General features: G+C 47.0%; 1 protein-coding gene across 7 annotated transcripts in view; it reads left to right on the top strand.

Moving 5' to 3' along the window:
- The window catches only part of SNX31 (sorting nexin 31), a 39,775-nt gene that overhangs the window by 9,226 nt on the left and 4,872 nt on the right, over nucleotides 1–25,677 (top strand). For all 7 annotated transcript variants that reach the window (XR_004972434.1, XM_036337903.1, XM_036337905.1 and 4 more), the window contains exons 5-12: nucleotides 2,236–2,346; nucleotides 6,807–6,897; nucleotides 7,838–7,925; nucleotides 11,384–11,453; nucleotides 12,211–12,303; nucleotides 13,230–13,433; nucleotides 18,287–18,400; nucleotides 20,399–20,476. Coding sequence is in view for 6 of the 7 variants with exons in the window: in XM_036337903.1 (XP_036193796.1) it covers nucleotides 2,236–2,346; nucleotides 6,807–6,897; nucleotides 7,838–7,925; nucleotides 11,384–11,453; nucleotides 12,211–12,303; nucleotides 13,230–13,433; nucleotides 18,287–18,400; nucleotides 20,399–20,476 (849 nt within the window). In the remaining variant the exon portion in view is untranslated. The remainder of the gene's footprint in view (nucleotides 1–2,235; nucleotides 2,347–6,806; nucleotides 6,898–7,837; nucleotides 7,926–11,383; nucleotides 11,454–12,210; nucleotides 12,304–13,229; nucleotides 13,434–18,286; nucleotides 18,401–20,398; nucleotides 20,477–25,677) is intronic.

Below are 25,677 nucleotides of genomic sequence, written 5' to 3'. Positions count from 1 at the left end.
CTGAACCATGTGGTCTGGCCCGGGCCCTCAGTGCTGACACACGGAATACTGCAGCCCAGCTCTCTGGCCTCCCCAATCCTCCAGGCTCTCTTCCAGTCCAGGCCATTCTCACCGCTGCCAGCCAAACCTTTCTGTAACTGCCCTTCCACCCTTCCCTATCTCTAGCCAGAACCACCAGGGCGCCTTTTAAATAAAACCCTCAGTAGTCTGATTTCAGGACCACCCACAATCTGACTCGCTCTACCAAATGCTTCCTTGCTTTTCTTTTGCAGAAGAGTTGAATAAAGATGTGCATTTATATCATTTTAACTGTTCCTATAGTTTAGATGTCTTCATGGTCTGCCATCTGGCTTGCCTTGGGAGTTACCTTGAGGTAACCTAAATGAACACTAGCTTTTCTTTAGAATCTTATCAAAAAGCAGTGACATTTACCCCATTCATTTTGTGAGTGGTTTTCCCCTGAGATAAGAGATGTTTGTGGTTATAGGCCAAGAACCTTTAAGAACCCAGGTGTACCTAGAAAGGGACTATCTGCCCTGGGGGAACTCCTACCCCTTTGGTTTCTCTCTCTCTCTCTCTCTCTCTCTCTCTCTCTCTCTCTCTCTCTCTCTCTCTCTCTCCCTCTCCCCCTCCCCTTCCCTATCTCCTTACTACCTTCCACTCTCTCTAAAAATCAATGGGAAAAAATATCCTCGGGTGAGGATAACAAAACAAACAAAAAGATATGTTGTTGTTTTTTTGCGGGGGGACCAATCCTTTGAATTTGGGAAACAGTAGATTCTCTCTTCTAAAGTACTTAGGCTCAGACTTACAGACACTTAGTAACTGTAAGTATTGGGGTGAAGGGGGAGAATTAAAATTTAAAGTCCAAGCTTGCCTTTTGATAACAAAATTAGAAAAAGTAAGCCTGTCACCAGCGGGATTGGACTTTGGAGGTAACTGGGCGATGTGGTGGGGCTTTGGATCCCTCCTCCATTCCCTACAAAGCCGGATGTCTCATCTGTTGTGTCTGTGAATGGGTGGGGTGGGGCCGGGTGCAGGAAAGGGGAGTTTGCCTGTTAAGGGGGAAGGGCTTCACCTGGTCAGCCTACCTGAGCCCCAACTCTGTGATCTCCAAACCATCTTCAGATGGTCCTTTGGACTCCTCTCCTGATGCCAAGAAGGAAGGTGACCTGGGCTGGGTGCACACACGTTAGTCACTGAAATGAGGTTACCCCCCGCACCCCCCCCTCCGCCCCTGGGTCACTCTTACTGTGTTACTAATACTCTGGCTCAGAGAGTAGGCTCAGAACACAGAAGGAGGTTCGAGGGGCTCCCAGTTCTCCTAAGGATGCGCCATGACCACTGCCATTCTAAGGGCCTAGGAGAGCGCGGACCCGCTGCATACAGTGGGTGTTAGGGATCAGGGCTTCAGCCCGTCATAGAACCGGGATGCGAGTCTGTGACTTGGTGAGCTTCCCCAGGCTCCCCAGGCTGCTCTGTGACTGACAGGACCCCATCTGGGAGGTGCTAGAAGCAGCGCCCCACCAGGTACAGCCACCCTGTGGGGCCCATCAGGTCAGCCCCTGGCCATGCCTCCTCCCCCGGTGCCTCCCTCTATAGAAACTGAGCCCCCAATCAATCTCAGCTTCGAACTTCCCTAAACCCCGAGGGCCTCGGTGTCCCTCGTGTGTCCTGACACTTTGGAGCCTCCGTCCTGGAGCCGCACAGGCCCGGGGTGCACTCCGCCCGAGCATCCGCATCCCCTCGGGCATCGTGAACACGGGCAGAGCGGCGCTGAGCTGGGGCGCTGCCCTCAGCGGGTTCCCGCGCACAGATAGCAACGTGCTTCCACATGCAGGCCTCAGTTTACACGCGCAGGTTTTTGCTGTAGCAGAACCCTACATTATTGCATTCTGTGGACTTTTAGGGATGCTTGGAAATAGTAAAAACGAGAGTTAAAATCTGAGACCACCAAAGGTCTGTGGATGATTTTCCCCCCTAAAATGGATGCCTTGTTGTTTATTTGGAAATTACTCAAGTTCCATGTCATTGCATTGCCTTGGCACCTCTCCAGACCCCTCCCAGCTCTCGCTCTGCCCCCCGCAAACTCCAGGCCCCAAATTTCTGCCCTGGGATTTCATGTGCCTGTGGGTACCGTGACCCTCCGGGCCAGGGAGAGGACGCTGCTGACTGTCCCCTGTGAGGGCCCCGCTGGGACCCGCAGCGCTTACCGTGCCTTCCCTGTGCTCACAGGACACGTTCAGCATCACCGCCAGGAAAGCCGCCCTGGACGTACTGCTGCCCGACGGAAGGAGCATGGAAGTCGAAATCCTCACATCAGACACGGCCGAAAGGGTCCTGGAGGTAAACGTCGCCTACACTGCAGCCCCAGACGGAAGGCGGGGAGCCTTGCTTGAAGGCAGGGACTAGGACACGGTCACCTTCTGGAAGCTTCCCGCCTACCCTTCCACGCTGGGTGATCTCCCGGTGGAGATGCTGGGGTTTTCGGGGAGACTGGCCGAGAACCCGAGCTCCGGCCTGCCCCCCAGGCCTCTGCTTTCACTCTCCCCGTGGGCACCGACTTTCCAGCGTCTCCTAGGGCCTTCCCACGCCAGCGGTCAGCCCCCTGGCACTCGGCTGGGGATGTGCCCCGGAAATACGCCCAGCGCTTTGTTACGGGGTGCTCCGTGGTTGGGGGCAGAAGGACAATGGGGCCCAGATGAGGCTGAAACAGGCCGCACCCAGGTGGGCTGCTGCTGCTGCTGCGACAGGTTCTGGGAGAGAGTGACGCGGGTTTCTCAAAGGCAAAACCAGTTGTCCCTCCTCCCTCACAGCGAGAACCCTGAAGCCAGCAGCCCGGCAGGTCTGATCCTGAGCCAGACCTGAGTGTGAGTTCGTTATGGACTCCAGGGTGAGGCCCAGGGAGCACTGGTTCCTCCTCCAGACATGGCCGTGCTCAGCTCTGCCCTGGGCCTGCCCTCCCTCCGAGCTGGGCTGGGGAGGGACACCATTGCCCCACACCCACACGGGCCCAGGCCCCTTCTCTTGGGAGGGTTTCTGTCTAATCCCGCAGGGAAACATGCACACAGAATGTGAAGTTGTACGCAGGAGGACGTGGGAGTTTCTAGGGCCAACTGGCCAAAGGCAGGGTAGGATGTGCTTGTGCTGGGGTCACGGCATCTGATGCCTCCTGAGCTGAAATGGGCAGAAGTGCTCCCTGCTGGGCTCCCAGCTCTCAGGTGGCCTTTACCTAAGACCTGGGGCACGTGTGTGTGTGCGTGTGTGTGCGCGCGCGCGCGTGTGTGTGCGTGTGTGTGTGTGTGTGTGTGTGAAGTTCTCCACATCGTGACTCTTTCTAGCCCAGAGATTCAAGCCTGCTCCTGTCCTCCTGGCCTCAGAAGCTCTTGGCTCTGCCTGGGCACCATCATTTCGGACATTTCTTCCTGCTACAGTCACTGCACACACCCCACCCCAGCCTTTTCATGGCACCCACCCCGTGGCTGAGGCCATCCATTGAGAAGTGACCCTCAGCTCCTCCTCCTTCGGCCCTGAACCCTCCTGCAGTGTATCCCACATCTCTCTCCCAGTCAGCCACCTCTCCTGTCTTCTCCTCTGTACCCCCACACCCCTAGCTCAAGCCCTCATCATTCTCATCATTCTACAGCACACCCCCACCCCCACCCCCAAATAGTCTCCCTGCTCATCTTCTGCACAGATTTCCAGAATGATCTTCCTAAAAAGCATCAAAGAACTTGATACTTAATGCTGGAGAGAATTTGTACCAACCCCGAACCACAGTTCCCTCCAGAGCTCTCCCAGGACCTACAAAATGGGAGACAGATAGATCCATAAATGAAGGAGGGTAATGGTGAGGGCGGGGACCGTAAACGCAGATACCTCTGGGGCTGGGCGGGTAACTCAGGCCCAGCCTCAGATGTAAGATAATTTGGAAATGGTTGGGCCTTTGGAGGACAGGAAGCACCTGCCCTGCCTGCTAGCATCATTATGGACATGTTTTCACACACTGGGCTCACGGGCCACGCTAGACTCACCTGCCGCTGAAGCTGGCTGCCGGTGGGCCTGCCGGGTCTCCTAGGTGCTGGGGTGAGGACAAGTCCTAGATTCAAATGGCCGTGGTGCACGTCAGAGCTGTGTGAGTTTGGGGAAGTCACTGAACCTTTCAAGACTATGTCTGAGTAATTCTAGAAATAGCTCATGTTCCTTCAGCAGTGGTGGTTTTGGCTATGGATCATTGGCGTTGTCATTGGTATTAGAGGTAGTGTGAGTAAGCATTGAATTGGGCAGTAAGACTTGGATTCCACAATATCCTCTGTTCCGTCCGGTTCCCCTGGTAGCTAATAGCTTACGTGTAACCAGATACATTTGTGATCTCAGAAAAACGTGCTTTCTCTCCAATCACATTGGCTAGTGAGGAAGTCCAGCCCATGGCACTGACATCATCGGCCTCAGGTACGTCCCCCAGGAGGTCCCACCCTCACGATGGCGGAGCTCCCACCACAGGTGAAGCGAGCGCCTGGCCAGGCAGAAACGTGTCTTCTCCTCCCGGGGCGGGGCACTCTCTGGCTGGAATGAAAGAGTGATTCAAATGTTATAATTAACACTCAGTCTGTGTCTTCTCGAGAGCACTTGCCGCCACTCTCGCTCTGCGGTTCCTGACCACCTCGCCCCCGTCCTGCTGGGCCCTTTAAGGACCAGCAATAAGCTACGCATCTTATTGTTGTTGTTTATGCATCTGTGCTGATGTCATTTTATAGCTGGTGTTTGTGTTCTGGAGCATCGTTAACATTTGCCGAGGTGGAAATATTACTGTCTTTTTTTTCCCCTAGATGCTTGCTCCGCCCAAAAAGATGCTGTACTTAGGTCTTTGTAAGTTGTAAGCTGCCCCATTCTCCCTCTGCACTCCTCTGCGTTGACATGTAAGCTTGTGTTGTCACCAAATGAGTGAGTCAGAGAAGAGAGAAATCGAATTCGAGTGGACATGGGTCGTCTTTACTTCAGGACGAGATATAATTTGTTATCAGCACACTCTCCCCTTCCTTCCCCCCCAATAGAGGAGTCCTGTGGCTTTGGTTTTGGTTTTCTGCAAGGGCGTGGGAAAGACAGTGAGGGAGAAAGGAGAATGGGAGAATGGGGGTCAGTGTTGGGGAGAAGTTGTGAAAAGTGCCCAGGCTCTTTATTTGCAAGGCGACATGGAGAACACCCACTCCTGCTGCATGAGGGATTTTTGGTGAGGAAAGTGCTGCTTTGAGCCTGGTGTCTACCTACCACTTCCACCGTGAGAACCTGGAGCCGTGGTTGAAGTGTCGGCTCACGCACGGGGCTGTAAAGGTGTGTTAGAGGTGTTCCTGGGGGTTAGAGGTGACCTAGGGAATTCAGGTGGGGTGTGTAAAGAAATCACTCAGGAGCCCAGTCCTGTAGAGCAGTGGTTCTCAACCTTCCTAATGCCGCGACCCTTTAACACAGTTCCTCATGTGGTGACCCCCAACCATAAAATTATTTTCGTTGCTACTTCATCACTGTGATTTTGCTACTGTTCTGAACCGTCATGTAAATATCTGATATGCAGGATGTATTTTCATTGTTACAAATTGAACATAATTAAAGCACAGTGATGAATCACAAAAACAATGTGTAATTATCTATGTGTTTTCCGACGGTCTTGGGCGACCCCTGTGAAAGGTTGAGAACCGCTGCTATAGAGGCAGCGGCGGGCTGGTGGGCGGGGATGGAAGTTCCTGCTAAGCGAACGTTGCGGCCTTGTGACCCATTGGTAAAAACGCACCCACTGGTGTCGACATGAAAGCCCTTTGATGTGAAGGTCAAAAAGGAATGTGAAATGAGGGCAGCTCTTGTCTGGGCTCCAAGATTTCACTGTGCAAAACCCGTGCAACTTAGACTTGAACTTCACTGGAGGCATCAGAGAGAAGCAGGCCTGGGTGCCAAAGACTCGTAGCTCATAGGCCTTTATATGGCAGCCAAGAAGCGGGGACTATCCCTTTCCCCCATATCTGGTAATTCAGCCCACAGGAAGGTAAATGTCCCGGGACAGATGTTCGTGGGGAGTGAGTGCTGCCCTCCAGTGGACAATAAAGTCCAAAAAATGACCCGGGAGGCACGCCCACACCTGACATGGGACAACCAGCCTCAGCTCTGTCCATTGTGGTGGGAGGTGGGACAGATTTATTTTTTCTTCTTCACTCTCTATATATTTTTTTATTTTCTAGATTTTCTAAAACAAGTACATACCATTTTTTTTTATAAAGAAATTCTACCGTTTTTAATTTTTATTTATTTATTTTTTATATTTTATTGATTTTTTACAGAGAGGAAGGGAGAGAGATAGAGAGTTAGAAACATCGATGAGAGAGAAACATCAATCAGCTGCCTCCTGCACATCTCCCACTGGGGATGTGCCCTCAACCAAGATACATGCCCCTGACCAGAATCGAATCTGGGACCTTTCAGTCCATAGGCCGATGCTCTATCCACTGAGCCAAACCAGTTTCGGCTACATACCATTTTAGATACTTATGATTTAGATTCTTTAGATGCTGGTATTTTATGAAAATAAAATGTTGTTTTTTGAATTAACTTTAGAAAGCTAAAAATTACATACAAATGCAAGAGAATATTATTATTATTATGATCCTTTACTCTTTCCAATAGGAAACATTTCTTTTAAGGTCTGCTAGCCCATTAAAGAGCTTTTTATTGTGTTTACAGGCAATTTCAAATTCTGCACATCACAGGAAACGTGGTGGACACTTCTAACTTTTACCCCTTTTTCTTGTCTTTGGTTAAAGGTGGTGTCACACAAAATTGGACTGTGTCGGGAGCTCTTGGGCTACTTCGGCCTCTTTCTCATTCGGTTTTGCAAGGAGGGCAAGCTCTCTGGTAAGGGCAGAGGGAATGCCACGCAGGCAGGTGCTCAGCCCAGAGATGCAGGAGCACAGCTGAGGGGCGGGCACCCCTCAGGGGCAGTCCCAGTGTGTGGGCCTACCGCTGTTCTCCACTCCTGGACGGGAAATTTGGGGGTGAGAGGTTGTGTCTGTGCTCAGGGTGAGCTGGAGTCAGGTAGCCCTGAGAGGTGGCATGGACAGGAGCAGGAAGTCGGGTCTTTCCAGTGACTGTACTTCCTCTTGTGCCTGCCCCAGTCCCAAGCTGATGTCTGTCTCGCCTTTACCCACGCGCCCTGTGCTGACCTCAAGACACCCCAGAACCCCCTTCTGAATGGAGCGCAGGGCTCCAGGCATCGGGACGTCTCATCCCACCATCATTTCTCCTTGTCAAGGAATATTTGCTAACAAGTCCAGCTGACACAACTAAGTTCTTAGATTTAAAAAAAAGATATAACAAGAGTAAAAGATGACAGTCCCATTCACATAGCCTTTGCTTTCTCTAAGTGCATTTCTAGATACTGCAAGTTTTTTAGTTGTGAAATGCTATAGATTCTCTCAGAGTGTTTTACATTTGTCCTCGAGAGGCCGCGGGGAGGTGGCTCGCAGGTGAAGTTAAGGGCTTTGTGAGCGGGCTTGGCTGCTAGGATTGTGGTGTGCCGGCAAGGGCACCGGGCCTCTCTGGACCGCAGTCTCTCCATCTGCATCCCAGGGTAACATAGAGCTCACTCAAGATGCTGGTATTGTATAAAGATAAAATGTTATTTTTTGAATTAACTTTAGAAAGCTAAAAGTTACATACCAATGCAAGAGAATATTATTATGATACTTTACTCTTTCCAATAGTAATGCTTTATGTTCTCATGTTAAAGCCCTGGATGTAAAATAAACTACCTGTGCTCTCTTAACCAGTCAGATGCCCCTTCCCCTCTCTCTAGTCATGAAAAAATTAGCGGACTTTGAACTCCCTTATGTGAGTCTCCGAAGTTCTGAACTGGAAAACTGCAAGGTCGGACTCCGGAAGTGGTGAGTAGGCGTTGCGATGGTGGGCGTTCGAGGCTGTTCTGCCGTGGCTGATCAGAACTGGCCATCCTCACCTGTCGGCTCACAGCCCCACCGCTGGCCAGAGACCAGGGGGAGCTTGGGGAAGGCAAGGAGGAAAGCAGTGAAGAAGACAGAGGGGGATGACGAGACGGTTTGTCCTCAAGCAAGGGTGTGGAGGATGATTTTCACTGGTTTCAAGTAAATACTCAAGGGGTATTATCATGAAGATGGTGGCCATGAAGGTCAAGCTTGAACAAGAAGGGCCGCTGGGGTTGGGATTGAAACAGGTAATGGTGAGAAATTACTGACTGTATTGACTGAAGGAACTGGTTGAGGATTGCAAGCAGATCACTTCATCTGTTGAACTGTGGTATTCCCTGAAGGCCAAGGGTGGACTCAGCCAACTTGCAGTGCATCTGAACTCTAAGTGGTTGGCTTACATTCCTAAAGGATTTCAACAATAAACGCTTATATACCAGGATCAGCTGTGTTCCTGGATCAATAGGGCACCTGGCAGAAAATACTACCATTTCCCCCAGAAACAGAGGGCCCTATAGAGAGTGAACAAACAGAAAAAAAAAGAAGCAGGACACTCCCCTAACCCACCCCCACACATAACCTATAACCTGTAGTCACTACCAAGGCCGTATTGGATTGCATCTTTGATTCATTCTCTCCCAGCCCAGTTATTCTGTAATCTGAGCACAGAAGCTTGAAAGAAAGGCATTTTGAAATCTAGGAATAGTCGTTATCTTGACCTGGTGTTGCCCTGTGAGAACTCTGGTCTGCGGTTTTGAATTTTGGAAACATATTCCCAGCAAGGCTAGAAGTTCATGTATGGTTATTCAGAAATATTCTGAGAAACGGCCAAAATCTGGAATGCTGAGAAGGGAGAAGGAAAAACCCTTAGCAGTTCCATCTAAGGGTTTATCGAGTAGCTGTTCTTCTGGAAGCTGCGTAGTATAACGAGTGGCTAAGCACAGTTACTCCTGGGGTCACAGTATGGGAATCTAAGTCTCAACTCTCTCAGGATTTAGCCAAATAACCTTAGCCAAATCATTTAAGCTCTCTAAGACTCCGTTTCTCTGTCTGTAAAATGGGAATAATAGTAATAAAGTCTACCTCATAGGATTATTGTGAGGGTTAAATAAAATGATCCCATATGCTCAATACATTTTGGCCTTGCTTATTATTGTTATCTTGAGGATAATAATAATGACAACAACAACAATGCCTGGGGCTTAGACTTGTTGCTCATGAGCTCTTCAGAGAGCCTGAGATCAAAGGAGAGATGAGGACTCTGTCCCTCACCTTGAAGCTTGAATAGAACATTGGGCTTTGCCTACGTCTTCATTCAACAGGCAAATTCTAGATCCTAAGCGCAAGATAAAATGTCTGCCTACAAGCCAGCATCTCACATCCGGGCAGATTGCCTTTGCTCTTGGGATCTGGGAGGAAAGGAGGTCTCACTTCAGTTGTTAGAGGCGAGGATCAGGTCACCAGAAGGGGGGAGCCTGGCGCAGGATCCCACAGGTGCCCGGTCCACTTCGGGGGTGAAGTCTTGCAGGATGGGGGCAGGGAGCTGTGGGATTCCCAGCAGGCGAGCCTGGCGGTGAGGCCTCATCGGAGTCTTAGGGATTCTCCTCTGCCCATGAATTCCCTGGTGCACCTCTCCAAGGAGGATATGGTCCCTTCCAGACCAGAGGATGCCCGCCCTGGCCTCTCTGAGCCCCAGTGGGGGATGGGTCTGGGGGCTCTCTAACTCTCTGATGTAACAGTTGCCCCCGGGATGCATGAGCGAAATAGTAGCGTATGAGTAGGAATGCCTCAGCTGCTTGGCCCACGCCCCAGAATGTAGTTGATCTTCAACGAGGATTGCCATCCTTTTCCTCATCTAAGCCAATCCCGTCGTCTGTTCACCCTGCACATCTGAGTGCTGTGGCTCTGCTCACCTCTGACTTTCTGTGGGTTCTTATCCTGCGACTGTGCTTAGACAGTGACTGTCATTTCCGTTCATCCTGCTGACCCTGGATCCGTTAGTCGGACATGGAGCCCTGCTATTTGCAAGTCACTTTGCCCAGGCCCAGAGGGGCAACTCTGAAGAGGACCCAGGTCCTGGGCTCAAGGGTCCTCACACTTGGTATCAAGATCAGCTTGATCCCTAACTGGTTTGGCTCAGCGGATAGAGTGTCGGCCTGCGGACTCAAAGGTCCCAGGTTCGATTCCAGTCAAGGGCATGTACCTTGGTTGCGGGCACATCGCCAGTGGGGAGTGTGCAGGAGGCAGCTGATCGATGTTTCTCATCGATGTTTCTAACTCTCTATCCCTCTCCCTTCCTCTCTGTAAAAAATCAATGAAATATATAAAAAAAAAAAGATCAGCTTGATCAGAGCAGTGATCAGGATGAACTTGGGGTGCAGAGAAAGCACAGAGGAGGGGACGTGAGGGCGATCGGGGTGCGGAGAAAGCACAGAGGAGGGGACGTGAGGGCGATCGGGGTGCGGAGAAAGCACAGAGGAGGGGACGTGAGGGCGATCGGGGTGCGGAGAAAGCACAGAGGAGGGGACGTGAGGGCGATCGGGGTGCGGAGAAAGCACAGAGGAGGGGACGTGAGGGCGATCGGGGTGCGGAGAAAGCACAGAGGAGGGGACGTGAGGGCGATCGGGGTGCGGAGAAAGCACAGAGGAGGGGACGTGAGGGCAAGGCTCGCCCGGAGGAGCAGACAGGTCAGGGGTGGAGGTTGGTGAGGCCAGTGGGCTTCCAGGCAGAGGGAGAGGAGAGAAAAGGCGGTTGGGCTGGAGAGGGTCGGGGAGGGGAGGGGGTAAGAGCTGGAGCTGGAAATGAAAGCTGGGGTCCTATGGAGGGCCTCGGAGGGGAGCAGGACAGATGACCTGGCTTCTGGCTAGGAGGGTCTCAAAGGTTACCCAGGAGAGACCACTCCTGTTAGAATGTGGAGCGTGAAATGAGGGAACACGACTGAGGCAGAAGGTCTGGGGAGGAGGTTACCAGAGCAGCTCAGGCAAGAGAGTAGGGTGGGTGGCCTGGGCACCGGGGGGTGGGGGTGGGGGGGGTCATACGGGTGTGGGTCCGGGCAAGTGAAAGCTCCGAGTATTGAGGCGTGGGGACCACTCAGGCAGGACTTGGCGACCCGCAGTGGGGCTGCGTGTGAACAGGGATGTGGGCCATTCCCCTGAAGTTTTATATTTTTGCACCTTCGTTCTCAGTGCCCACCAGGCAAGAGCTTACAGGATAAAGAAAATAGGGAACAGAAGAGGTGGAGGGACAAACGGAAGGCTAGGCAAGTCGAGGGGGGGGGGCTTCGTCAGGAAAGGGTCTTGGTTCAGAAGGAAGAGGGCCATCGCTCCAGAGAGCACGCAGGCGCCCAGGGGAACCTGTGAACCAAGTCCTGTGCATTAACTTAATGCTCCTGAATCGTGCAGGTACTTGGACCCATCCCTCGACTCCATGCTGATGGACTGCAGAGCAGCTGTGAATCTGATCTACATGCAGGTGAGGGTAACCAGGAACCATCAGAACACCACGTATTATAGGCCACTTGGGTTTAAACCATTAGAAAAAAAATTGTAGATAAGAATTCTACCTCCATCAGACCTACACTGCCATCTCCTCCCTAGAGGGGAAAAAATATATATATATATATATATATATATATATATATATATATATATATATATCATTTGTAATTCCTTTCTGTCAATTGCTATATCTTCTGTCCATTTTCCTACTAAGGAGGTTTACATTGTTCTATAGCTTTCTATAAATAATATTAACTCTTTGCCTCATATAGTTCACTCACTTTCCCTGGTTTGACATTTACTTGTTGGTTTTGTTTTAGGTGGTTTTTATAGGCAGAAGTTTTATATTTTTACATATGATATATTCCTTCATTATGACATTTTGTCTTTGTATCTTAAAAAGCTACCCCTACCTCAAGATCAGATAGAAAATATTCACCTTTATTTTTTTTCTGGTTCTTTTATGGTTTTTACACTTAGATCTTTAATGTATCTGGATTTATTTGAATGGAGGGTGTGGGGCAAGAGCTAACTTTACTTTCTTTTCCAAGTGTTGCCAGTTGTCCCCAAACCACTGAACAATCTCTTTCTACTAATTTAAAAAGTAACCTTTTAAAACATACTGGGTATAGTTGGGTCTGTTTTTCTAGCCTTTCATACATGAGTATGTTTTTGTCAGATGAATTCATTTCTTCTAAGTTTGCTAATTTTGCAATTTGTGTTGTTTTAAGGCCATCCAGGACATTCAGGGAGGATGGGCCGAACCCACACAGGCACAGAGGCAGAAACTAGAGGCTCTCCAGGAAGAAGGCAACCAAACAAAGGTGAACCAAATATTGTACCAAAAGAAATCCCCTTGGAGGGATTTAAAGAAACCTAATGGACTGGGGCTGTTTCTAGAATTTATAAACCCTCCAAGCACTGAAGACAGCCTTACAAAATAAGAGCACTTTTATTGATTTTTCTGATTATAAAATTAAGAAAGGCTTTTTGATTAAAGATTTTGAAAAATACAGACAATATACTGTGAGTCCTTTATCAAGTTAATTAATACAGACCCTCAACATTTAAAAAATATATTTTTTTATTGATTTTAGAGAGAGGGAGGGAGAGGGCCAGAGAGATAGAAACATTGATGAGAGAGAAACATCCATCAGCTGCCTCCTGCATGCCCCCTACTGGGGACTGAACCCGAAACCCAGGCATGTGGCCTGACTGGGAATCAAACCAGTGACCTCTTGGTTCCTGGATTGATGCTCAACCGCTGAGCCACTCCAGTGGGGCTAAGTCTTTATTGTTGAAAGTTTTACATGTATCCCTTTCTCTGCCCGCCCCCCCCTTGACCCCTTCTAGCCCGCCCTCGAAAAGACATTTTAAATGTAAACTTTTTGCCTATTTTGCTGAGATGGAATTATAACTTCTCAGTCGAGTTGCTCTCCCTCATTCACCATTCAGGCATCGGATATTTTCATTCCCACCATTCCTGAGCACTGTAACGGGAGCAGGGACACGTGGTGGATGAGGCAGAAGTGGTCCCTGCCCTGGCAGGACGCACCATGACCTTCCCCGGCCTCGCTGCCAGCGATCACATGAGGCATTGTCCTCCTCCCCATCGTGCAAAAGAAAAAGCACCCTCACCCACACTTGCATGTGTCCTGCTAGGATGGCCATTGCTTCTCACATGAGGTTTGCCTCTGTTTCAAGTGGCCTTTTGCTTCCTCCTCCCTCCCCACACCTCCCTTTGGAGCAGTTTCTGGAGCTGTCCCGGGAGGTGCGGCACTATGGCTGCGTGCAGCTGGACCCTTGCACCTGTGACTACCCAGAGCCAGGCTGCGGGGCTGTGCTTTCCGTCGGCAATAACGAGATCAGCTGCTGCGTCACCCTGCCTGGCAACCAGACCCAGCATGTCGTCTTCCCGATGAGCAGAGTCAAGTGCTGGCAGGTCACCTTCCTGGTGAGTATCTGGCACTGCCTCACCCAGGGCTTCATGTTTCCACTCATGACTGAAGACCCTATTGTTTCTGATATTTTGTTGTTGTCGTTAATCCTCACCCGAGGACATTTTTCCATTGATTTTTAGAGAGAGAGTGGAAGGGAGGGGGAGAGACAGAGACAGGGGCATCGATGTGAGAGAGACACATCGATTGGTTGCCTCCATCCCTGGCTGGAGGTATGTGCCCTTGACCGGAATTGAACCCAGGACCCCTCAGTCCCCAGGCCCGCACTCTATCCACTGAGCCGAACCAGCTAGGGCAAATCCTATTGTTGCTGGATGACACAGTTGACACGGAGACAGGTCTGCCATTTGAATCAGTACCTCAAGTGACGGAGCATCTGAGCCACAGTAGGCATCCCCCGGTGGTCAGTCGTATTTATCGCCCGGTACAAGTTCCCCACCCAGAGCACCAGACACCCGGCCTCCCACCTTCCAACACCAGGCTTCCCGCTGCTTGCAGGGTGGCTGCAGTGATAACAGCAATAGAAGTAACAGCTCTCATGCATAGAGCACTGAACATGTACTTAGCCCTGACAAGACCTCTCCCGTGGAAAGTGGATGCTGAGCAGTGAGTGGTACTTAAGGATCCCTGGCATCCATCAGACCTACACTGCCATCTCCTCCCTAGAGAAACCCCGGTGATCGGATTCGGTGGGTGCCTACTTTGTACCAGGAGCTATGCGGGGCATTGCCACGTCTATTAATTAAATTCTTAGAAAAACTCAGTGAATTAAATGGAAACTGAGGTTAATTAGTAGAGGACAAACTCTAGTAGAGCAGCCATGGCACCCAGTTATTAAATCCACAGAATCCAAGGGAATTCCTGACCCGGCATAATATTTGACATCTCCTTCCTCTTCCCCCCACCCCCTATTTTTGTGGGCGCTTCCTCCTTTGATAATTTTTAATATATATATATATATATATATATATTTTATTAATTTCAGAGAGGAAGGGAGAGGGAGAAAGAGAATCATTGATCGGCTGCCTCCTGCACGTCCCCCAGTGGGGATTGAGCCTGCAACCCGGACATGTGCCCTGACCTCCTGGTTAGCCATTCACCCAATGAAAGTATTGGTTGTTTCCAGTTTTTAGCTGCAATGATAAAGCTCCTATAAATATTCCTATATAGGTTATTATCTCATCACAAGTCGTTATTTCTCTGGTATAAATGCCCAGGAGTGCAATTGCTGCGTCATATGGAAGTTGATGTTTAGTTTCTTTAAGAAAGTGCCAAATTGTTTTCAAGAGTGGCTGCTTGTACCAATTTACATCCCCCCCCAGCAATGTGTAAGTAATGTAGTTTATCTGCATCCTCATCAACATTTGGCACTGTCACTATTTTTTATTTTAATTATTCTGATAAGTGTGTAATGGTGTTTCATTGTGGTTTCAATTTGCATTTCCCTCAAGGCTAGTGATGTTGAGCATCTCTTCATGTGGTTATTTGCCATCTGTGTATCTTGTTTTCATATCTTTTTCCCATTTTCTAATTGGACTAGAGCCCCAGTGCATAAATTCGTGCACCAGTGTGGTCCCTTGGCCTGGCCTGCAGTATCGGGCCAAAACCAGCTCTCCGACATCCCTTGAAGGGTCCCAGATTGCAAGAGGGTGCAGGCCAGGCCGAGTGACCCCACCGGTGCATGATCGGGGCCAGGGAGGGACACAGGAGGGTGGCCAGCTGGGGAGGGACCTTGGGAGGCCTCCAGGGGATGTCCAACCCATCTTGCTCAGTCCTGATCAGCCGGACCCCAGCAGCAAGCTAACCTACCGGTCGGAGCGTCTGCCCCCTGGTGGTCAGTGCTCATCATAGCGAGTGGTTGAGTGGCCTTAGCATATCATTAGCATATTATGCTTTGATTGGTTGAACGACCGACTGGATGACCTGACACTTAGCATGTTAGGCTTTTATTATATAGGATTGTTTTACTGTTGAATTTTGAGAGCACTTAATAAATTCTAACTATTATTCCTTTGTTGGATATATGTGGTTTACAAATACTTTCTCTGTAGTTCTTTTCTGTCCTCTTAATAACAGGTCTTTGGCGGAACAAAAGTTTTTAATTTTGATGGAGTCTAATTCATCAGTTTTTCCTTTTATAGATTGTGTTTTCGGTGTCAAGTCTAAGAACTCTTTGCCAAACTCTAGATCCTGAAGGTTTTTTTCCCTAGAGTTTATTCCTGTAAGTTTTGTAATTATAGGTTATACATTTTAGTCTGTGATCCATTTTGAATTAATTTTTGTACAGGGTGTTGATCATAGAACAAGGTTCCTTTTCTTGCCGCTGGGAGTCCAGTTGCTCCAGGACCATTTGTTGGAAAGGCTATCTTTCCTCAATTGAATTACTTTTATATCTTTGTCAAAAAACAGTTGGGCAGCCCTAACTGGTTTGGCTCAGTGGATAGAGCGTCAGCCTGCGGACTGAAAGGTCCCAGGTTCGATTCCGGTCAAGGGCATGTACCTTGGTTGCAGCCACATCCCCAGTAGGAGGTGTGTAGGAGGCAGCTGATCGATGATTCTCTCTTATCGATGTTTCTAACTCTCTATCACTCTCCCTTCTTCTCTGTAAAAAAACCAATAAAATATATTTTTAAAAAAACAAACAGTTGGGCATATTTGTGTGGGTCTATTTCTGGGTTCTCTATTCTGTTCCCCTGACCTATGTCTCTGTCCCTTCATCAATACCACACAGTCATTCTCTCCCTTTGTAATAACTTTATTGAGATGTAAGTCATATACTATACAGTTCACATAAAATGTACAATTTAATGGCATTTCTTATATTCACAGACTTGTACCACCATCACCACAATCGATTTTAGACACTTCATCCCCTCAAGAAGAAACCCCACACCCTTTGCCTGTTATCTCTCTATCCCGCCCATCCCCACCAGCCCTGAGAGACCGTTAATGTACTTTCTGCATCTATAGATTTGCTTGTTCTGAACATTCCATGTTAATGGAATCATATGTGGCCTTTTGTGTCTGGATCCTTTCACTTACCATCTTTCATTCTATGTTTTTCTCTAAATTCTTGAGTGTGTGGAATATATTTAAAGTAACTGTTTTAATATTGTTGTCTAGTAATTCTATTATTTCTGTAATTTCTGAGTCTGTTTCTACTGATTGATTTTTCTCCTGTTTGCACAGCATATTTTTCTCCTATTTTGTAAGCCAGGTAATTTTTTATGGTGTGCTGAACATTGTGAATTTGCATTGTTGAATGCTGGATTTTATGGTATTCCTTTAAAGAGTAATTAGACTTTGTTCTGGCATGCAATTAAGTTCCTTGGGATTGGTTTTTAAATTAATTCATTATAAACTTGCTTTTAAGCTCTCTTAAGGTAGGTCAAGAACAGTCTTGAGGGCTAATTTAATCCTTTACTCATTAGCTGTCATTCATTAGCTGTCATTCTTCAGACTCTCCCAATATTTTGTTTATTATCGTCTCTCTACTCTGGTTGATAGAAACACAAACCCATTTCCAGCCCAATCTGCGAGCTCCTAGATTTGTTCAACCTACAGCTTTTCAGTGGCTCTTTCCCCAGCCTCTCATGCACAGATGTGCATGAACATCTGTACACCCCATCCATGCACATTATCATTATTCAGCCAAAGGTTTGCAATGAGCTCTCTGGAGCTTTTTCTCTGTATAAAGCCCTTGTCTTTGGTCGTCTGCCCCACAAGTGCTAACCTGGACTTCTTCAAATGTCTCTCTCTTCTCCTCAACTCAGCATGACCTCTGGGCTCTGTTTGGGTTCTCCCTCCTTACGCCGCATCCTGGAAAGTCCTCCAGGTCATAAGCTGGGTAATTAATTGTAGAGCTCACCTCACTGGTTATTATTCTCCCTCACTTAGCAGTTCTGTGTCATCTGTCATTCAACGTCAGAAAACAGCTGTTTCCCAGTTCAGTTTTTACATCGATGCTGTCAGACCAATATTTCTAAAATATAGAGATAATTGTGTTATTAAGTAGCTTTAAAAATCTTTTAATAAATGCCTGTTGCCCTGATGATCAAGTCCAGACTCCTTAATTTAGCTGATAAAACCTGTAACAGTTAGGGTTGTTGGGTGGCAAGCAATAGAAAACAACACTGTGGCTCTAGTGAAAAAGAGAGTTATTGGAGGGACACGGGGAACCCACTGATTTAAAGGAAAGGATGAAACAGATGATTAGGAAAGTCAGGAGCCACAGGAGCTTAGGGTTTCTAGGGATTCTTTTTTAAAAAATAAATATTTTATTGATTTTTTACAGAGAAAAAGGGAGAGGGATAGAAAAGTTAGAAACATTGATGAGAGAGAAACATCGATCAGCTGCCTCCTGCACACCCCCTACTGGGGATGTGCCTGCAACCAAGGTACATGCCCTTGACTGGAATTGACCCTGGGACCCTTGAGTCCGCAGGCCAACGCTCTACCCACTGAGCCAAACAGGTCAGGGCTCTAGGGATTCTTTATCAGGACCTCCTCCTTGGTCTCTCTGCTGTGGAACTAAATGAGGGGCACAGAGAGTATTTGTTCAAGTGGTCTGAGTTTGGGTCATGTGACACCCTGCAGGGAGGCAGCGTTCCCTGATAGTCCCATCTGTATAGCCACAGTGGATGAGAGATGGCTTTCCCAAGGGAATATGAGACTCCATCACTAGGAGAAAGAAGGATGGATGCTGTAGAGCAAAAATCAGGGAGAATAATAACAAATGAGGATCTGCCCTTGCCTACTCTCTAAGCCTCTTCTCTCACCCCCCGCATGCCTTGCAGCCTGTGCCACTTAAACTTCTATCAAATATCAAATAATGTCGTTTCCTCCGTAGGGGACTCTGCTGGACATGGACGGGCCCCAGCGAACCCTCAACCAGAACCTGGAGCTCCGATTCCAGTACAGCGAGGAGAGTCACTGGCAGTGGTTCGTCCTTTACACCAAACAGGTGAGTTCTCGGGGAGGAGCATGAAACCTGTGCTGAGATGCCCTCTTGCTCACAGGGGTGGACACAGCACATCACCCTAACCCTTGCTAATCACCAGAGTATGCTACGCACTCTCTTTTAGGGCTGTAACACTCTTTTTTAAATTTTGTTTTCTTTTGCTAGTCACCACAGCCTTCACATCTATACTAATAAAAAAGGATAATATGTTAATTAGACTGGGTCGACCGGACATCTTCTGGACGTCCGACTTCCTTCCAGACAAAGCCACAGTGGCAGGGCCAAGGCAGAAGTGGTTAGGGGCAATCAGGCTGGCAGGGGAGCAAGCAGTTAGGGGCAAGATCAGGCTGGTGTGGGGGAGCAAGCAGTTAGGGTGCAATCAGGCTGGCAGGGGAGAGCGGTTAGGGTGCAATCAGGCTGGCAGGGGAGGGCAGTTAGGGTGCAATCAGGCCAGTAGGGGAGGGCAGTTGGGGGCAATCAGGCCGGTAGGGGAGGGCAGTTGGGGGCGATCAGGCTGGCAGGGGAGAGCAGTTAGGGTGCAATCAGGCCAGTAGGGGAGGGCAGTTGGGGGCGATCAGGCCGGCAGGCAGAGGTGGTTAGGGGCGATCAGGCTGTCAGGCAGAGGCAGTTAGGGGTAATCAGGCCGGCAGGCAGGCGAGCGGTTAGGAACCAGGGGTCCTGGATTGTGAGAGGAATGTCCAACTGCTGGTTTAGGCCCGATCCTGCAGGATCCGGCAGTCGGACATCCCCTGAGGGGTCCCAGATTAGAGAGGGTACAGGCCAGGCTGAAGGACACCCTCACCCCCCACCCCATGCATGAATTTTGTGCACCCGGCCTCTAGTCAATTATAAATGAATTTAGTTACCATACAGGGGTGGGGAACCTTTTTTCCTGCCAAGGGCCATTTGGATATTTATAACGTTATTCATGGGCCATACAAAATTATCAACTTAAAAAGTATCCTGCTATATTTGGTTAAACATCTAATTAGCTCACCTCTGATGCCTTGGCAGGGCCAGACGGCCTGCAGACTAGACCTGCCTGACCCCTGACTAACAGGGCTTAAAGCAGGGGTCAGTGAGCTTTTTCTCAAAGGGCCAGATGGTAAATATTTTAGGTTTTGAGGTTCATTTGGTCTCTGTTGCAACTACTCAATAGTATGAAACATTCTTAGGGAAAAGATAGGATATTTGCTGAGGCAAGATTTGCAGTCACTTGGAGAGACAGAGAGTGATTTTGGTAGGGAAACCACGTTTCCTCCCCTAGAATGCTAAGTGCAATAGTTAAATATTTTTATGGTCTTTTAATCTAGGCTGTAGCAAATGAGCTTAAACCGCTATAGAGAGGGGTAATAAACATTTAAGGGACTCCTAGCGAGGTCTTATTTCCTTCGGAGTGTGGGTTTATTGATGTGCACTCAGGGACTGCTTTTGCAAAAGGCAGAAATGTGGCTCGTGTGCCTTACCTGTAACTAACTACAAATGAGGGTTTCGGTTCAAATCTCCTTGAAGTCCTTAAACAAAAGATCAGTCCCTTTATTTGTAATAAACCTTACCTGGTGTACAGCAGAGTCCTAACCTACATATCGATGTACATTGTATAGTAGTATGGAATCAGTCCGGACGTGGGGGACTCCATTAAGCATCCTTCCTGGCTGCATCAGCTCAGGGGGTGTTGCTGAGCCATTCCACGCCCTGACTTTGTGTAGGTTACACGTGTGCACAGATAAACAGGGTTAGTCCTTATCAAACCCAGGGAAAATGATTAGTAATGAGATCCTGGCCATTTTTTCGTCGACCTTTTAAAAAATGTACTCTAAATAGATCCACATATTGAGAAAATGTTTTGTTACATGTTAATTACATCTTATGCAAATTCATGGAAGTTAAGACAGAAACAAACTCCCACTATTGCAGGGCAGAGCTCAAAATCTGTGAGGAGGAAGCAAGAGGAGAAAGATCTCTTACACTGAGAGACTCCTTTCTTTCTGGGTTTCTTAGGCTTTTTTGCTGAGCAGCTGCCTGAAAAAAATGATCTCAGAAAAGATGGCAAAGCGAGCTGCGGAGAACCCCGAAATGGTAAGTGCTCTTCTCTGTGTGCATTTTCCCCTTTAAGTTCCAACCATCTGCTGACACGAAACAAGGCTGATCCCTGGGCCTGGAGAGAGGACTTGAGCAGTGAGCTCCTCTGCCTTCTGATCGGCGCATTCTTTAGAATTCAAGCCGTTTTTCCAACAAGAATCATCCTTGGGTTGCTGAGAGCTCTCTAACCCGCTACACCAGGGGTGGGGAACCTTTTTTTTTCAGCCAAAGGCCATTTGGATATTTATGACATCATTCACAGGCCATACAAAATTATCCAGGTAAAAAATGAGCCTGCTATATTTGGTCAAACATTTAATGAACTCACCCCGAATGCCTTGGCAGGGCCAGACCAAATGATCTGATGGCCCCTTATTATTGCAGGCCGGACATTCCCCATCCCTGTTCTACGCTGAATCCTGTTTTTCTGCCTTTTCCATAAAAGCTACATGATAAAGTCAGGGTCTTGAGCGGCCGGCCTATAACACAGCAGCAATGACCCTATAGGAGCTCTGCAGTTTGTCCCTAGAAAGAACCGCAGCCTCCTGACACTTCCCCTGCGCCAAGTAAAAATGCCTGTAGCAATTGGGAGAAGACATCAAGTCAGCAAGCTCTCGAGCCTATAATATTTCTCAATGTGAAATTAAATTTTGTTTTGCAAGTTTATTAAAGGCCTCACATCTCATTGAAAGGGCTGGCTGTAAAAAGGCTTCCTGAGATAGTTACTTTTCTACTTGCTTTGTCACAGTATGAGATAAGGATGCCCCTAATAAGACAGGATAGTTTGATTTTTTTTAAGTGTTCACAAATACCAGTGCCTGGTTGACATTTATAAACAAAAGGCAATTCTTTTGCAGGATATCACCCCGACCTTTAAAAATACAACAGAGAGCATTTGGAAATGTTTTCTAATGTTTTCATTTCAATGTAGTCTTTCATAAGAGGATGGGTGACACCTTCAGTTTAATCTTGCTCTTTCTTGACTGAAGATTTTTTTCTAAGAAAATAGTTTCATTTTACCTTTATTTCTCTTTTGAAGCTGAAAATGTTTTCCCAGGGAAAATAAAATGTACTTGCCTATTGGTGTTTAAACAATTCAAAATGTACTGGAGCAGCAAAGCAAAGCAATAAAAGAATCAAGGATGCTCTTTTGAAAAGAGTAATAAAATCGAACCCTTTAGGCTCCAATTATTATGTATGTAAAAAGGAGAAGAAGAAAAAGAAAATTAACTGAAGTAGTCCTATTAAAAGGGACAAGTACCCTCAAGTGTAGTTGAATAAAATGTAAGCTACTTGATGCCAAGGAAATAGTTGTACAATGACTAGCTAAAGAGTTTGCTCAATAATAGGAGAAGGTAGTCATCTATTTAAAGTTTTCAAAAAAAAGCAACCGCACTAACTACATTCCTTAGAGCTGCACACAAATGGAAACGTACAGTTTATATGGCTGATCACAAAATCAGCATTTTAGCCAGTATTTATATTGCTTTATCCAAATACTCAAGTTTTATTGCCATAGACTTTTTTTATTTTATTTTTTATGTTTGTTCTTAAAAAGACAGGTTAAGACCCTTCCTCTTGAAAATTGGGTTTTCAAGAGGATGTTGTAGGGATAGTCCACATTTCAATCTGGAATGTCAGCTACAAATCCCTGGGAAGAGTGGGACCCTGGTGGGGAAAAATCAGATTAGCTGTTTGAACTTCAGCTGACTCTGGACCTCCTCTCAAAGTACCATTGGTGAGAGAACAAGTCATGTTGTGGCTTAAAGGAGCCATATAAATGTATGACTGCTGGGGTGGCCTGTGGATATGATGGAGGGGGGGCAAACTAAGGGGGGGGGGAGTGAGGGACATCCATAATATTGTCGGCAGTAAAAAATAAATAAAAAACGATAAATGTATGACTGTGAAATTCACTGCCACATAAAGTTTAAGCTGATGCATATTGCCTAAAGAAGGATACAGAGGTCTCTATTTTGCAAGGCAGAATAGAGTCCAAGATTTTTTAAAAATCCTCACCCCAGGATATGTTTTTAGTGATTGGAGAGAGAGAGAGAGGGAGGGGAGGGGAAGAAAGATAGAGAGACATTGATGTGAGAAAGAAACGTCGATCGGTTGCTACCCATACATGCCCCAACGGGGGATCAAACCAGAAACCTAAGTATGTGCCCTGCAGGGGAATGGAACCAAAACCTTTTTGGTGGCAAATACACGAGGCATGCGGCCGGCTGGCCGGGCAAGTTTGACATGCTTGGGACGCTCCAACCAACTGAGCCACCTGCTAGGGTGATTCCAAGATTTTGATAGTCATGAAGAATCTGGGGAGGGAGAGGTAAACTGAGGAAACTGTAACCAAATGAGCCCATGAATAAAGCAGATGGTCCCTGGATGCATATTAAACAACACTGCTGTGTCCCAGTAAGAAGAAAGGAGAAAAGAAAAAATGCAGTGCCAATGTAAAGTTAATTGGCTTAGTTAGCTTTAGGCAGTGCTTTCAAAGGTAGATTTGAAACATTTATGAAGAGACCATTAAAATTTTAAGTCAAACAAATGTGCTAAAGAAAAATGTAAACAGTCAATAATACAAAAGTCATGTTAAACTCTTAAAGGCAGTATTAACTGCAGACAGAAGGAATTAAAAAATGCAATTTACACTAATGCCTAAAGAAATTTTGTTAATATTTGCTACTTTTAGCTAGGACAGAATTATAAGGATTATTTTATTTGAAAATAGAGTATATTAGGAATAGGTTTGGCTACGTATCACAAAAAACCCCAAACAAGTATCGTTAGCAAAAGAAAAGTTCGTTTCCCTCTCATCCCGAAGAGGCTCAGGAGTAGGCAGTCCAGGCTGCTACGGTGGCTCCGTGATTTCACCGGAGACCTTTCTGCTCTGCCGTCTTCAGTGGCTTTCGCCTCATGCTCAGACGGCTGCTCATCACCTCCACATTCCAGGCAACAAGTCTGAGGAGCGTGTGAAGAAGGACCCATCTCTTCTCTTTAAGACTTCATCTTAGAAGTCCCCCACAGAATTCTGCTTACAGCTCATTGGCCAAGAGTTAGTCACACCTCAGGCCCACACCTAGGTGCAAGGGAGCTGGGTTATTTAGTCGTTTTGTAGGGTATGTTGTTGTTTCTCAAAATAAATGCAGGTGTTATTGCTGTCAACACAAGGCCCCTGCCACCAAATCGAATGCCAACAGGACTCCCCAATCTGGGGTGCAGAAAGAGGAGAAACTTTATTTAGATGAACAGTTGGCAAACTAAGGAAATGCAGGTTCCAGTGGAAACTGAAAGTGCTCCCCACCAAAGCGAAGGGGAGGCCAGTCCTAGTCCCTGTTGGTGGTTCATTTTTATGCACATGAGGGATCTAAATGTGCACAGTTTGATTGGTCCAAATAGCACTGTTCTGATTGGCCAGAACTGTACATACAGATTGGTTATTATGGAGTCTCTCTGATCGGTTGTTAAAGATGCAAATAAGGATATAGCAGCACAGCTCCAATTGGACAGGGCAGGTCTCAGCTCATTGGTCAAAATATGATGCCAGGAACTCCTTCGTAAGCGTAGGCTCAGACTGCAGAAAATGAAGCTCAGTCTGGGGCTTTTCCCTAATGTGCAGTATGTGTATTAGCTTCTGTAAACAATGACTCCTGTTTCTCTCACATGGATGTTTCTCTCTATCTCTCCCTTTCTCTCTCTAAAATCAACTTTTTAAAATATCCCGGAAAACAGTTCATATTTGTAATAATCCATACTTAGATGGTCTTATTACTTTGTTCACTTTAAAGTGCGTCTGACTCCCTAAATTGGTTTTCTGAGAAATGGCAGAGAATAAGATGGCCTTCTGCTTCCTGCTTGCCTCATACTTCTCACCCCCTCCCAAACTCCCATCACATAGACACTATTTTTCTCTCCACTTCGCTTTCATCCTGGGAAAGATCAGACCATGTAAAAGGCTGCCGGGCTCCCAGATGGGTGCTTTGAAGTGTGTTCCTGGCAGGCGGTGAGGAGGGAATGCACTAGGGGCAGCGCTATCTGATGTCGCAGCAATGCCAGCCTTTGAATTGCTCATCCAGTTCAGAAGACAGAAGTACAGACGTGTTGCAGTGGCAATGAGAAGGGCCTGAACATACAGGGGACCAAGTTTTAGAGAGCCAGGGGGAAGAATGATGCGGGAGTAAGTGGTTAGAATAGATTGTTAATAGAAATTACTCTGTTGATGAAGGAGAAAGTGCAGGAATACTGCCTTATGAAAAAGAATTAGCTTCCCCCCCAACTTTATTCCTTCTAGGATGTTAAATATTTAAAGCCTTATTGAAACAAGGAAATAGATTATATCAGAAATCGCTTCACATCTGTAGTGGGTTCTCTTTTAGTTATTGTTACCTAGGGAGGGGGAGGGGAATTAGTTATTGTTACCTAGGAGAGAGAGAGCAATTCTGAGTTTCCCCCCAACTCTGTAGTTCTTTGCCCAAGATTATTTACAAGCTATGGTGTAATGTTGTAAAAGAATAATAATCATAATAGTCAAACACATAAAACATCAGAGCATTAATTTCTCATTTCTGAAACTTGATAACTGATTTTTTTAAAATTGCTGAAATAGGCCTCAAATATATGAACTTTCTATTAACAATACTAACCTACGTCCTATGCATATTTCAAAGCAATATATTTTACAACAAAATTAAGCTAACCATAGTTAACAAATAATGTTCTTTTGTGGTGTCCATGTTATTTATCCCACTTAATTGGAAATGTCTTGCTCTATACTCTCATGAATAACAAACAATAACAAAGAACTTAATTAAATCACCCCTCATTCTATCCTTTCTGAATGCCCGTGTTTGCCATGCAGTGGTTAGAAACTGAGGATTTAGCATCAAGGAGTTTATTTGTTGGAGGAGAAAGGCAATTAGTAAAGAGACAATTACAGTTACAGAGTGATGAGCTGAGACATGCACATCATTGTTTCATAGTAATTCTCTTTTCCTATGAGCCTAAGAACTCTTTCTCCCAAACCCTGGCTAGGTCGAGTGTACTGGCTATGCCAGACAGTCCCTTTACCCTCCCAGGTTCATTCTTCGCTCTCTTCCAACCTCTCCATGCCCTGGAGACTGACCTTTGTGTACTGTGACCTTGCCCTCTGATCTCTGACCTTGGATCATGCTCACCATTGGGGAAACCCAGGGAGA

This window comes from Myotis myotis, unplaced genomic scaffold, assembly GCF_014108235.1.
Source record: "Myotis myotis isolate mMyoMyo1 unplaced genomic scaffold, mMyoMyo1.p scaffold_m19_p_16, whole genome shotgun sequence".
Taxonomy (NCBI): domain Eukaryota; kingdom Metazoa; phylum Chordata; class Mammalia; order Chiroptera; family Vespertilionidae; genus Myotis; species Myotis myotis.
The sequence above is the reverse complement of the archived record's forward strand: the minus strand, read 5'-3'. Positions and strand labels throughout refer to the sequence as shown.